Source organism: Scyliorhinus torazame, chromosome 8 (genome assembly GCF_047496885.1).
Source record: "Scyliorhinus torazame isolate Kashiwa2021f chromosome 8, sScyTor2.1, whole genome shotgun sequence".
Taxonomy (NCBI): domain Eukaryota; kingdom Metazoa; phylum Chordata; class Chondrichthyes; order Carcharhiniformes; family Scyliorhinidae; genus Scyliorhinus; species Scyliorhinus torazame.
Genome location: NC_092714.1, coordinates 27,129,764 through 27,143,392, shown reverse-complemented (window position 1 = coordinate 27,143,392; position 13,629 = coordinate 27,129,764). Strand labels below are relative to the sequence as shown.

The following is a 13,629-nucleotide window of genomic DNA, read 5'->3' as shown; positions in this document are numbered from 1 at the left end:
TTGAATGCATAGAACACAATGCAAATACATAAACATAGATATCGGGTGAAGCATATGGAGTATAGTGCTACAACTGTAGAGAAGGTGCATAGAAGGATCAGTTCGGTCCATAAGAGGGCCAATAAGAACTCTGGTAACAGCAAGGACTAAGCTATTTTTGAATCTATTGATCCGTGTTCTCAAACAGTTGTATCTTCTGCCTGATGGAAATGGTTATAAGAGAGAATAACCTGGGTGAGAGGGACCTTTGATTATGCTGCCTGCTTTCCCAAGGCAGCGGGGGGTGCAGACAGAGTCAATGGATGGGAGGCGGGTTCGCATGATGGATTGGGCTGTTTTCACGAATCGATAGTTTCTTACGGTCTTGGGCCGAGCAGTTGCCATGCCAGGCTGTGGTGCAGCAAGATAGGATGCTTTTTATAGTACATCTATAAAAATTGGTAAGTGCCATTGTTGGCATGCCGAATTTTCTTAATTTCATGAGGAGGTAAAGGCACTGTTGTGCTTTCTTGATCATAGCATCAACGTGGGTGGACCAGGACAGATTGTTGATGATGTGCACATCTAGGAATTTGAAGCTATAAACCATCTCCACCTCGGCACCTTTGATAAAGACAGGGGCATGTACGACACTTCCCTTCCTGAAGTCGATGGCCAGCTCCTTAGTTTTGCTGTTATTGAGGGAGAGATTGTTGTTGTTATGCCATGCCACTGAGTTCTGTACCTCCCTCCTGTACTCTGACTCGTCATCGTTTGAAATCCGACTCACTATGGTCATGTCATCAGCAAACATGCAGAGTGAGTTGCCTTGCAAGCTGCTGTACAACCTGTCCTCATAATTTAACCCATTCAACCCCAGTATAATTCTGATAGATCTGCATTGCAATCTCTCCAAAGACAATATGATATATCCTTTCTGATGTGGGATGCCCAGAACTAAATGCATTACCTCTAAATAAGATCTAATCAGAACTTTATGTAACTATAATATAACTTCTACTTCATTTTATTCCAGCTTCCAGATGATAAGGGTCAACTTTCCACAGCTGTTTTAGCAATTCATTGTAGCTGCCCACTAAATCAATAATAGGTTACGCAGAAAATACAGAATGATTAGAGCATTGTTGGCATTGACCTACCATCCTCCTTGGTACGTGTAAAGATCTGCTCACTCCTGACTCCATCTCCTGCCCGGGTGAATGCCAGCACCTGTATACTGTAGTTGGTGAACTTCTCAAGCCCATCCAGCTCCAACGTGACCTGGGTGGTTGTGACATTTCTAATCTCTCCGAGCTCTGGCACAAAGCAAATGAGAAGAGAGAATGGTGAAATTGGCCAACCAAATATTTCAACTCGCTTGGAAGGTGAGCAGGAGATCAGTGAGGATGTATCATTGGTTTTTGCATTCCCTGACCAAAGAATGGGAAAGTCAGTCAAGGATTCCACTCCTAATCAGCTGTGAGGCCCCATCAGTCAAATTAAATGATGGTCTCAGTTCGCACAGGGGGAAATATTATTTGGTCAGATACGAGAGGGTGTTTCTTCCTTGGAATATATTCGATTTGTTTAAGTGCCAAATTGGATGACTGAGTTTTCAATCAGAAATGAAAATGACCATTTTTATAGTGGCAAAATCGATAAGCTATAAAAGCAAAGGAAACATATTAAATTAACTACACAGATTAATTTTTCCTTGTCTACAAAGCACTCCTGTACCTAAGGTTCCCACCAGTCACAAAGAACTCAAGTGCACCAGCAGGCATCGTGTGTTCCTGACCAGGGCCATGCAAGAGTGTTTATAGCTACACCTATATTCTAGCTTCAGTCACATCTATCAGAATAGAAGAGGAGAAACCGGGATAGGGGAGGGGAGGCTCGGTGTCTTAGCCCAGGGTTCAACTTTGACCTGGAGCCTATGTTTAAATCCAAGTAAGTGGATGGGATAAAGTCCTTTCTTTCACAGCTGGGAGCATCTTACACGAAGTGAATTTGAGGCAGTCTTGGACTACGACGGAGTAAAAAGCAAATTCATATAATCTGTCAGGGGTGACGTGACTGTGCTCAGAAGGGTTACCGCCCCTCCTTATGCTGTGGGATGAGGCATTCACTGGCATTCCTTGCAATAACTAATAGAATCTGGAAGCATCAATGTACTGTTTTAGACACTGATCAAGCCTCCTGAGATAGCACGTTTCAAACCCACAGCCAGCCCACCTGGGTTCCGAGTGTGACCCAAGAGATACATTTTTGATTGTTCTCCCTCTGTGTCCAATCAAAATGTAAATATTTATTTTGTTTTACAATTTGAAGTTGATGCAAGCTCTAGTAAGATCTGAATAATTAAGCATTTTCCAGAACTCATTATGAGATATTCGTTGTGTATTAAATATATTTAATCTTATTCATGGAATCATGGTTCGTGAACATGCCCAACTTCAACCTTGCGGCCCACCGAGAAGATGGAGGGTGACTCATGCAGCCCACTCACTAGTTTAAGTTGCCCATCACTGGTCTAGAAGGACAGGTGCAGCAGACACATGGGAACACCACCACCTGAAGGTTCCCCTCCAAGGCACTCACCATCCTGACTTGGAAATAAATCGCCGTTCCTTCATTGTCGCTGGGTCAACTTCTTGGAACTCCCTCCCTAACAGCACTGTAGCTGTACCTACACCATATGGACTAAAGCAGTGCAAGAAGAGAGATCATCGCTGCTTTCTCAAGGGCAACTAGGGATGGGAAATAAATGCTGGTCTAGTCAGTGAAGCCCACATCCCACGAATGAATAAAAAAAGATGAACGGCTCCTTTTTGAATTCAAACCCATTGCTTACATGATAGCAAAGGGGGCTTCTACACTGAAAGCTATTTACTGTTCAAAGTCAAGAATAAGACAAAAGCATATTGAAAAATGTTGAAACCTGTGAATGATGGCGATGCACCATCTTTGTTCTCCTTTCTGATCAGCCATTATGTTGACGTCAAGGGTGTAGAGGGGCTAGGGGGCTGACGAATCTCAGGAGAGACTAATACTATGCACAGATTACTGCAGTGTACTTGCCTCCATCTGGGAGATTTGCCCAGTAAATGACCCTATATCCCTGTAGAATCCCATTCAGGGCCTCCTTTGGCGGCATTGACCAGGACAGTGAGATGACCTCTGGAGACGTGGCACTAGCTTGGACGTTGTCTGGTGGTCGGCTGGGTACTGCCATGAAAAAGGAAATAAACAAAAGGTACGACTGAGAAATTCTGGTGAAATCCAGTGGAGCTTACTCTTAAAGCGAGAAACATGGTGGACAACAGCTCCATTATTCCCATGTGAGGCAAATACTGCCGCGTTGCCAAATGTGACGCTGAATGCTGCATTACTTCAAAACATGGCGCCCTTATGATCCAGGAGTGCACTTCAGGGAAAGAACCCTGCTGCCTTACTTCCGTAGAATCCATAGAATCCCCACAGTGCAGAACATAAGAACATAAGAACTAGGAGCAGGAGTAGGCCATCTGGCACCTCGAGCCTGCTCCACCATTCAATGAGATCATGGCTGATCTTTTGTGGACTCAGCTCCACTTTCCAGCCCGAACACCATAACCCTTAATTCCTTTATTCTTCAAAAAACTATCTATCTTTATCTTAAAAACATTTAATGAAGGAGCCTCTACTGCTTCACTGGGCAAGGAATTCCATAGATTCACAACCCTTTGGGTGAAGAAGTTTCTCCTAAACTCAGTCCTAAATCAACTTCCCCTTATTTTGAGGCTATGCCCCCTAGTTCTGCTTTCACCCGTCAGTGGAAACAACCTGCCCGCATCTATCCTATCTATTCCCTTCATAATCTTATATGTTTCTATAAGATCCCCCCTCATCCTTCTAAATTCCAACGGGTACAGTCCCAGTCTACTCAACCTCTCCTCGTAATCCAATCCCTTCAGCTCTGGGATTAACCTAGTGAATCTCCTCTGCACACCCTCCAGTGCCAATATGTCCTTTCTCAAGTAATGAGACCAAAACTGAACACAATACTCCAGGTGTGGCCTCACTAATACCTTATACAATTGTAGCAGAACCTCCCTAGTCTTAAACTCCATCCCTCTAGCAATGAAGGTCAAAATTCTATTTGCCTTCTTAGATTAGAAGGAGGCCATTCGGCCTATCCAGTCTGCACCGACCCGCTGAAAGAGCACCCTATCCAGGTCCACCACCCCAAACGATCCGTGTAACCCTGGCTAACCCCACCTAACCCGCACATCCTTTTTTAATAAAGTAACCTTTATTGTCACAAGTAGGCTTACATTCCGGCACCTGTTCAGGTACACAGAGGAAGAATTCAGAATGTCCAAATTACCTAACAGCACATCTTTCGGGACTTGTGTGAGGAAACCGGAGCAAATGCACGCAGACACGAGGAGACCGAGTAGACTCCGCACAGACAGGGACCCAAGCCGGGAATCGAACCTGGGACCCTGGAGCTGTGAAGAAACAGTGCTACCCACTGTGCTACCGTGGACACTAAAGACCAATCCTCCGAGCTCAAGTTGTTGGAGGTATAGCCATCTCCCGCAACTGCCTGTCAGAGAGGGTCGCTTGATGTTAGCTCTGTGGAAGTAAATGGCTTTTGAGCGAATCAAAATCGCACCCAAAAGCACGACGAGATTGACTCTAAAATAACTTATAAATGTAGAGGGCAGCACGGTGGCGCAGTGTTTAGCATTGCTGCCTCACGGCGCCGAGGTCCCAGGTTCGATCCCGGCTCTGGGTCACTGTCCGTGTGGAGTTTGTACATTCTCCCCGTGTTTGCGTGGATTTCGCTACCACAGCCCAAAGATGTGCAGGGTAGGTAGATTGGCCACGCTAAATTGCCCCTTAACTTTACTCTAAATTTAAAAACAAAATTAAAAAAAAGAAATACTGCGATTTAAAAGGTTGAAAACAAAGGGTTCAAGGATTAGTATTCACCTAGTTTTAAAAAAAAGAGAAATGGTTAAGAATAAACAACGGAAAATCTTTTCCATAATTTTTTCACTCCCTTTTCTCAATGTTTGAACTGAATGTATTGTTTGTTTACTACAGTATCCTAGGCCTGGCCAGCCGGGGGCACTGTAGGAAGGCTGAAGTATTTTTGCCAACCATCTTTGCATTGTATTCTGCAAGTTTAAAGAGGGAATTGTACCAAGCGAAAGACCCTTGCTCTGTTATTATTTCTGTTGGAGAAATATATATCTAATTCCCCCGCCCGACTCTCTGACTCTTACCTTGCACAATATCTGATCCTCCTTTGAACTTTCCTTGTTTGATATAAGCTTCACTGTTCTTCCTCTTCCCTGCTTCCTAACTGTGTTTAGACCACAACCCTCAATTCTAATTTATCCTTTCCCAGGTTCTCAAACCTGTGCAGTTCTGCACCTCCCTCGGTCTATGAGAATTCCTAAAATATAGTCAGGCTTTTGAAACCGTGGCTGGCTATTACTCAACTAGCTCTTCTCCCCCGTGACTACAGACCGTGCCTGATGCGCAGTCAGCAGTTTTGGGGAGCGGGGGGGGGCACAATTCTCATCCGTGGACTAAAATCAGTGAACAAATCCCACCCCCTTGCCCCACGAGGCCAATTTTGCTCAGCGAGTGATTCTGGCTGCTGCAGGCAGTGAATGGGATTTTCTGTCCACGGCAGTTGAACCACTTAATTAGCACGACAACTGAGGGGAGAGGGGAGAGCAGAATGAAGCAAGGGAGGGAAGGGCAGGAAAGGGGAAAGTGGCAGGGAAAAGCAGAGAGGGATGGGAAAAAAGGGAGAGGGCAGGAACAAAATGGCGGGGAGAGGAAAGAGGGAAAAGAAGGGAGAGAGAAAAGGGAAATGAAGAGGACAGGGAAATGAAGATTGAAACAAAGACAGAAGGGTGAAAATAAATGATGTGGGGGGTAGGAGGAGAGAGGGAATGGGCAGAAATAAAATGATGGGGGAAGGGAGAAATTAAGAGGAGCAAGAGAGCATATATGAAGAGGGAGAGAGTGCAGACAAAGGGGAGGCAAGCAATGAATGGAAGAAAAGCGCCTTATAATGATAAAAAGGAGACTGATGGCAAATGTAAGATAGATTTATTTATAACTATTTACAATGGTCTGTGTAACGCAGCATCTCCCACCCAGTGCAATCCTAGCTGGGAGGACTTATCGCACCAGGCCCTGATCAGGGCCTACTTTTAACCTTTGCTCATAACGCGTCCCCGGTGGTAGCCATCCGCCCCCTGCCTGGGGAGCTCAAACTCCACGATTCCCACGGTAGGTCACAAATGTATCCTCATGATCCTGGTGGGGGCTATGACACACCCTAAGGAGATAGTAGCATAGCAGTTATATTACTGGGCTAACAAACTGGATGGGTGAGTTTAGATCCCAGCATGGCAGGTGGGGAATTTACATTCAAATTAAATAAATCTGGAATAAAAACCAGACGGTCCTGTGACTTCTTAGAAATATTCATGGTCAGGATATTCATCAAATTGTCTTTCCGGGTCTTTGATTTCACTAGTCTATGCTTCTCAAAATAACTTCCTTGATTTATCGGGACCTCTCAGGCTGTAGCTGTTTTTATCCCACATTCACACACAGCACTGCAGGACAGCACCTAGAAGATGTGGTGTGTCTATCCGATGTCTGGGAGAAAAGGGACCAGAAAAATCAACTCCTCTTATCTTCACTGTGTCTTGCCGATACTCAGGGCTATGAGCCTTGGCTTTTCACTTGTGTTTTCAGTTTGAAACAAAACGTTCCACACTGTCTTCTGTACCACAGACCTTGACTAAAGATCTCCACCATTGCTTCTGCTCCTCTGCTCTTGTGGCCTGCACCCATTCCTTTGTTATCTATTGACTTGATCTATTTTGCACACTCCTGGCCAACTTTCCACCCTCTCTAAACTTCAATTCATCTAAACCTTTGCTGCTTGTATCCTTATTCTCAAGTCCTGCTAGCCCCTCTACCCTATGCTTTCTCACTTACATTGGTTTCCAGTTCAGCAATGCCTTGATTTCAAAACATTTGTTCTTTTTCTCGAATCCTTCTATCTCACGGCCTCATCTCAGTCTCCCCCAGCTCTTATCTTTGTGATCCTCTAATTCTGGCCTCTTGGACATCAGTGATTTTCATCAACCCACCACTTAAGATCACACCAGTAGCCCAAGCTCTGGAATCCCCTCACTAAACCTTCCCGCCTGGCTGACGCTCTCTACTTGCTTGGACTAAGCTTTTGGTTACCTCTCCTGGCATCTCCTTAGGCGGCTCAGCGTCAAATTCTGTCTGACGTCACTCCTGTGAAATGCCTTTGGGACGTTTTTGTTACGTTTAAGATGCTATAAAAAAACATGGAATTGTTGTTGGCCTACCGTCCTCCAACGTTGTAGCAATGATTTCCTGTGAGGAGGGTCCTGTGCCCGCACGGTTACAGGCCTGGACCACCACTCCATACTGGGTAAACTTTTTCAGATTGTCCAGGGTGTACAGCTCGCTGTCGCCCGTTGTCTCCATGCTGATGATGTTGAACTGGTAGTTGCCACCGGTGCTGTACTCCCGATAGCCAATCTGATAGCCGCGGATCAATCCATTTTGCAAGTGCTTCTTTGGAGCCTGAGCAAATGGCAGGGATGAAGAAAATAGCGCAGGTCATTATGAATCACAGAAGTGGCACTCAAGCACACAAACGTTTACCATTCTGACTCTCGGTGATGTTGCTTCGGAGATAAGTATTGGCCATGGCATTGCAGGTCATAGCTTGGAAACAGGCTCTTCAACCCAGCTTGTCCATGCCGCCCAGTCTCAATACTACGCTAGTCCCACTTGCCCGCATTTGTAGGTGAAGGGAGGACGGCATTGGAGTGGTGTGGGAGAGGGAGAGAAATCCCTATTTATTCTTCGACACACTGTCCATGGGATCGATTATGTCCATCTGAGAAGGGAGATGGATTAAAGGCTCATTTGAACATTTGACAGTGCGGCACTCCATCAGTACTCTGACTGGAATTGACCAGACAAAATTGGCAATTTCACTCAACTCAGTGAGTCGGAAAGCGAAGCATCAAATGGACGTGGTTAGGGTTGTCCTCTGAGAATAGATTAAGACTCATAAGTGAAACAGAGGAAAATTAACTTTTCAGCTGGCAATAGCCTGCAATTGTGACACACTGCCTGCGATTAATTGATACAGACTGGAGACCTGGTGAATTATCCATTCATCGCACTCCACATCCTGACATTGGGACAAAATGTCTGGAAATTAAAACTGTAGAAGAAAAGGAAGATATTTCCAAAGTCATTGCAAAGTAAAATTAAAATGCAAAAGCGCACCCGATAGTTCAGCTTTTCTATAAAACTGTTCTGCAAACAGGTATTATTAAATAAACCCAAAATCAACTTTTGCACTGACAAAGCAATATTGGGCCTTGCTGCACACTTCACCCGTTATTGAAAGAGTCTGACTAAAATAAATAATAATTCAGTAGAAGTAACACACGAGTGGGAAGTGAATGACAGCTCTGTCAGATTCAATTTCAGGTGAATATTATTCAAATAATACAAAAGGTCACCACCCTGATTATCTTTAGACAGGCATGTGAAGGTACACACATGAAATGGATCCGACCATAATTGCCTTTTATAAATATACGCAAGTACACACAATGGTCATTTAACATTCTCCGCTTAGTAATAAATTGGTAGAGTGGGCGATTGACTCTGCCAGGTTATCATGAAAGCATAAAGTTAAAGGAAATTATCTCCATACCTACACAAATACTTTACACACAGACCGATCCCCCCTCCCACACACACACAGAGACATATTATGTACAGACTCTGTACACACATGCACCCACTCACCTACACTCACGCACATATTTCCTACACGTGCGCTAAAAATTCATACATTCATTTATGCACAAACTCATGCACAACACACACATACGTGCACACTCCTTTCACTCATTCCACAAACACAAATCCACAGCCACCTTACACCTTCCTTGTCAAATGTGTATATTAATTCCCACCCACGCCGCAGTCGGACAGACTAGGGATTGTTGTAAAGGTTTGGTATCTCACTAAGACATCTGGAGGTATGCGTGGTTGAGCATTAAATATTTAGTACCGAGTACCTAGCCCTGACTAGGTACTCGGTACTATGCCTATGCAGGTTTCTGCTAGATTACTACCGTACTCAGTCCACTATCATGTGACTCTCTCCATCATACTGTGGGTGGTACTGTACTCCAGTCCCATATTAACACTTGCTTTGCCGAACACCTTATACTACATTTCCCCCAAACCTTTAACCAGCATATTTACAGTAAAATTTATCTTTGTCCTACCCCTTCTCCACACATCCAGCACCCCCCCCCCCCCCCCAACCCCCAAGTCACTGATTTTACATATTCAGATGTTATGGAGGCTTGACAATTCTTCCAGAACTTGTTCTTGTTACATTTTGCGGTGTGGTAGGCTCAGTTGCATTGAGCTAATTTTGAGGGTTTGGAGTTAAAATCCCAGTAGTCTGTGTCTCTGACACTTGACCTTAGATTAATTTTGCCTCCAAGAGGAACAAACATTGACCTGAGGGGTCCTTGGATCACGTGAAACGCATTCCACAGGTTTCCCTCTTCCTTGTGCAGATGAGCTGTGTCCTTTCGAATTTCCATGCAATTGAACACAGCCTCCTCAACCTTGTTCTGCTGTGCTTCCATTCTGCTGTTCAAGGCTGTATTCATTTCTTCATGCTGCTGAAAGGTTACTCCTTTTGCATCTCATCTTAAAGGACAATCAATTGTTCTTTGAATTGTGTATTTGCTTCTTCAGCTCTTGCCAGCTCCGCCTGCGTGGCAGTGCGTTGCTTTATCACCACTTGTAGTTCCAACACAACTTTTTCTGAAGTAATATTCGGCATCACTTTTAACTCATCATATTTGTTTCAGGAGCAGGTACTGATGCTTCGAAGAATCTTTCAAGGCAGCAGTTTCTTTGAGTACATTTTCTGCCTGCTGTTGTGCCTGGCTGGTTGAGTTCTTCCAATTTGTGCTTCGGTTTGCCAAAAAATGGAATTTTGAGTTGCTATTTTCTCCTTGTGCTTATCTGGAGTTATGTACTGAGACCGGTCAATTCGGATTTTCTCTGATTGCATTCTTCACAACATTCAACCTGCTTGTTTCTTTCAAAGCCTTCAGATCTTGAAAGGTTTGGTTCATTGAACGTTTTGGTTCATCCTGCATTTTCAAAGGTGCACAGACAGCTTGAATCCTTTGTTTCACGTCTCCCAATTCAGCTTCGAGACGAATATTTTCCAATCTTGTTTCCGTCTTTTCTTTATCTGTTTGTGTGATGTTCTTTGTTTGATTAAATTAATGTTATTAAAGTTGCAGTGTTGCGACAAAGAACATGCAGACTTTGTACTAAACAAAGCTAATTTATTTACACTACACTACAAATTGTGGATTCTTAACTCTGTCAAAAAATCTAAGTATTAGATCCATTACTTAGAATACAGAGAACTGCTGAAAATCATGAATGCTTGTAACACCTCCACTAACTCACTCCAGAACACACAGAGACCACCGTGTGGCACGTGAGATGTGCTCTTAGTCCATCTAGTGGCTGGTGGCGTAAATACATATTATTCTACATGATCATTTATATGTACCGAATGATACACTAGATATCATTATGGTCTGCAGCTTGGAACGCTCGACAACCTTGCTTTCAATCAGAGCCAGTTGACTCAGCACTGCCACCCACGCAGACGCGGAGAGAACGTGTACACAGACAGTGACCCAAGCCGGGAATCGAACTTAGGACCCTGGAGCTGTGAAGCAACTGTGCTAACCACTGTGCTACCGTGCCGCCCAGTGTCTTTTGCCCTCTAGTTGCTTTATCAGGGGTGTCCATCACTTTTTTAATGCTCTGCGTGCTCCACCACTTGAAGATTAAAATGTTTGTCAAAGGCTTTTAATATCTGTGTAGCGCACAATGACTTAAACAAGTCGAGAAGTGATGAAGTCTATTGAGGCTTTAATAAGCAAGACTTGTTCCCCAGCAGCTCAGTTACAGAATGCGGCTGTGGGGAGAACTCGAGCTCTTATACTCCGCGTTCAGGGCGAAGCCAGAAGTCGGCAGATCCAACCAGGACCCGGGACCTGTCAGCCAATAGCCTCTTGGCTTCACAGGTACCATATTACCCCTAATACATACCACCACATTCACCCCTTGTAAAAAAGAACCCGGCGGGGTGGTGGTTCGCATGGTGGTAGGGGTTTACAAGGCTGGTCCTGGAACAAATTTCAAACCGTGGCTATGCATTTTTTTTACAACAGAATTCTTGCTTTCTCAGTGTCACGTGGATTCCATGAGTCGAGCGGGCGGTCTGGTCTTCCTCGTCGATCGCCTCAGCCCCATTGGTGGTGCAGGTGCTTGCTCGGGCACTGTCGTGTCCGGGAGCATTGCACTGTTTGTTCCTGTTTTACTCCTGGGCGGGCACGGGAGGAGGACCGATCCCCCCGGGAAGGGGGCTGTCGCGGGGTGCGCCGGTGGCAGGGAGGGGATGATCGGTGTCGGGGGGGTGTGTGTGTTGCCGGCGGGCGGCAGGTCCCGCAGGGAGACCTTGTCCTGTCGGCCGACGGGGTACGCCACATAGGCGTACTGCGGGTTCGCGTGGAGAAGGTGAACCCTCTCGACCAACGGGTCCAATTTGTGCGCCCGCACATGTTTCTGGAGCAAGATGGGTCCTGGGGCTGCCAGCCAGGTCGGCAGCGACGTTCCAGAGGAGGACTTCCTAGGGAAGACAAGGAGGCGCTCGTGAGGCGTTTGGTTAGTGGTGGTACACAGGAGAGCATCCGGGAGGACTTCCTGCCACCGGGAAACTGGGAGATTTCTGGACCGTAGGACCAATAGGACGGTCTTCCAGACCGTACCGTTCTCCCTCTCTACCGACCCGTTCCCCCGGGGGTTGTAGCTGGTCGTCCTGCTCGAGGCAATGCCCTTGCTGAGCAGGAACTGACGCAGCTCGTCATTCATTAAGGAGGACCCCCTGTCGCTATGGATGTATGCGGGGAAGCCGAACAGTGTAAAGATGGTGCCCAGAGCTTTAATGACCATGGCCGCTGTCATGTCGGGGCAGGGAATGGCGAAGGGGAAACGGGAGTACCCGTCCACCACGTTCAGGAAGTATGCGTTGCGGTCGGTGGAGGGGAGGGGGCCTTTGAAATCCCAACTGAGGCGTTCAAAGGGGCGGGAAGCCTTAATCAGTTGCGCTCTATCTGGCCTGAAAAAGTGCGGTTTGCACTCCGCGCCGATGTGGCAGTTCCTGGTGACTGTACGGACCTCCTCAACAGAGTAGGGGAGGTTGCGGGATTTTACAAAATGGTAGAATCGAGTGACCCCCGCGTGGCAGAGGTCCTCGTGGAGGGCTTGGAGGCGGTCTATTTGTGCGTTGGCACATGTGGCGCGGGATAGGGCATCGGACGGCTCGTTCAGCTTTCCGGGACGATACAAGATCTCATAGTTATAGGTGGAGAGCTCGATCCTTCACCTCAAGATCTTGTCATTCTTAATTTTGTCCCGCTGTGCATTATCGAACATAATGGCTACCGACCGTTGGTCAGTGAGGAGAGTGAATCTCCTGCCGGCCAGGTAATGCCTCCAATGTCGCACAGCTTCCACTATGGCTTGGGCTTCCTTTTCCACTGAGGAGTGGCGGATTTCTGAGGCGTGGAGGGTCCGGGAGAAAAAGGCCACGGGTCTGCCTGCTTGGTTAAGAGTGGCCGCCAGTGCTACATCGGATGCGTCGCTCTCGACCTGGAAGGGGAGGGACTCATCGATGGCACGCATCGTGGCCTTTGCGATGTCCGCTTTGATGCGGCTGAAGGCCTGGCGGGCCTCTGTCGACGGGGAAGGTAGTGGACTGTATTAACGGGTGGGCCTTGTCTGCGTACTGGGGAACCCACTGGGCGTAATACGAAAAGAAGCCCAGGCAGCGTTTCAGGGCTTTGGCGCAGTGGGGGAGGGGAAATTCCATAAGGGGGCGCATGCGTTCGGGGTCGGGGCCTATCACTCCGTTGCGCACTACGTATCCCAGGATGGCCAAACGGTTTGTGCTAAAAACGTATTTTTCCTCGTTATATGTGAGGTTCAGGGCGTTGGCGGTCTGGAGGAACTTTTGGAGGTTGGCGTTGTGGCCCTGCTGATCGTGGCCGCAGATGGTTACGTTGTCGAGATATGGGAACGTTGCCTGCAACCCGTGCTGGTCAACCATTCGGTCCATCTCCCGTTGGAAGACCGAGACCCCGTTCGTGACGCCAAATGGGACCCTTAGGAAATGGTATAGCCGCCCGTCTGCCTCGAAGGCTGTGTACTTGCGGTCACCTGGGCAGATGGGGAGCTGGTGGTATGTGGACTTCAGGTCCACGGTGGAAAATACCTTGTACTGTGCAATCCGATTGACCATGTCGGATATGCGGGGGAGAGGGTACGCATCTAGCTGCGTGTACCTGTTGATGGTCTGACTATAGTCTGTGACCATCCTTTGCTTCTCCCCGGTCTTCACGACTATCACCTGGGCTCTCCAGGGACTATAGCTGGCCTGGATTATGCCTT

The 13,629-nt window shown here is 46.7% G+C and overlaps 1 protein-coding gene and 1 long non-coding RNA gene across 3 annotated transcripts in view; one reads left to right on the top strand and one right to left on the bottom strand.

The window, feature by feature from the left end:
• The window catches only part of LOC140427700 (cell adhesion molecule DSCAM), an 854,163-nt gene that overhangs the window by 197,225 nt on the left and 643,309 nt on the right, over positions 1 to 13,629 (bottom strand). For both annotated transcript variants that reach the window (XM_072513215.1, XM_072513216.1), the window contains 3 exons: positions 7,383 to 7,623; positions 3,061 to 3,207; positions 1,140 to 1,295 (listed from right to left, as the gene is read on the bottom strand). In XM_072513215.1, coding sequence (XP_072369316.1) covers positions 1,140 to 1,295; positions 3,061 to 3,207; positions 7,383 to 7,623 — 544 coding nt within the window. The remainder of the gene's footprint in view (positions 1 to 1,139; positions 1,296 to 3,060; positions 3,208 to 7,382; positions 7,624 to 13,629) is intronic.
• LOC140427701 (uncharacterized) overlaps positions 1 to 13,629 on the top strand; it is a 168,570-nt gene that overhangs the window by 134,706 nt on the left and 20,235 nt on the right. The window lies entirely within an intron of this gene.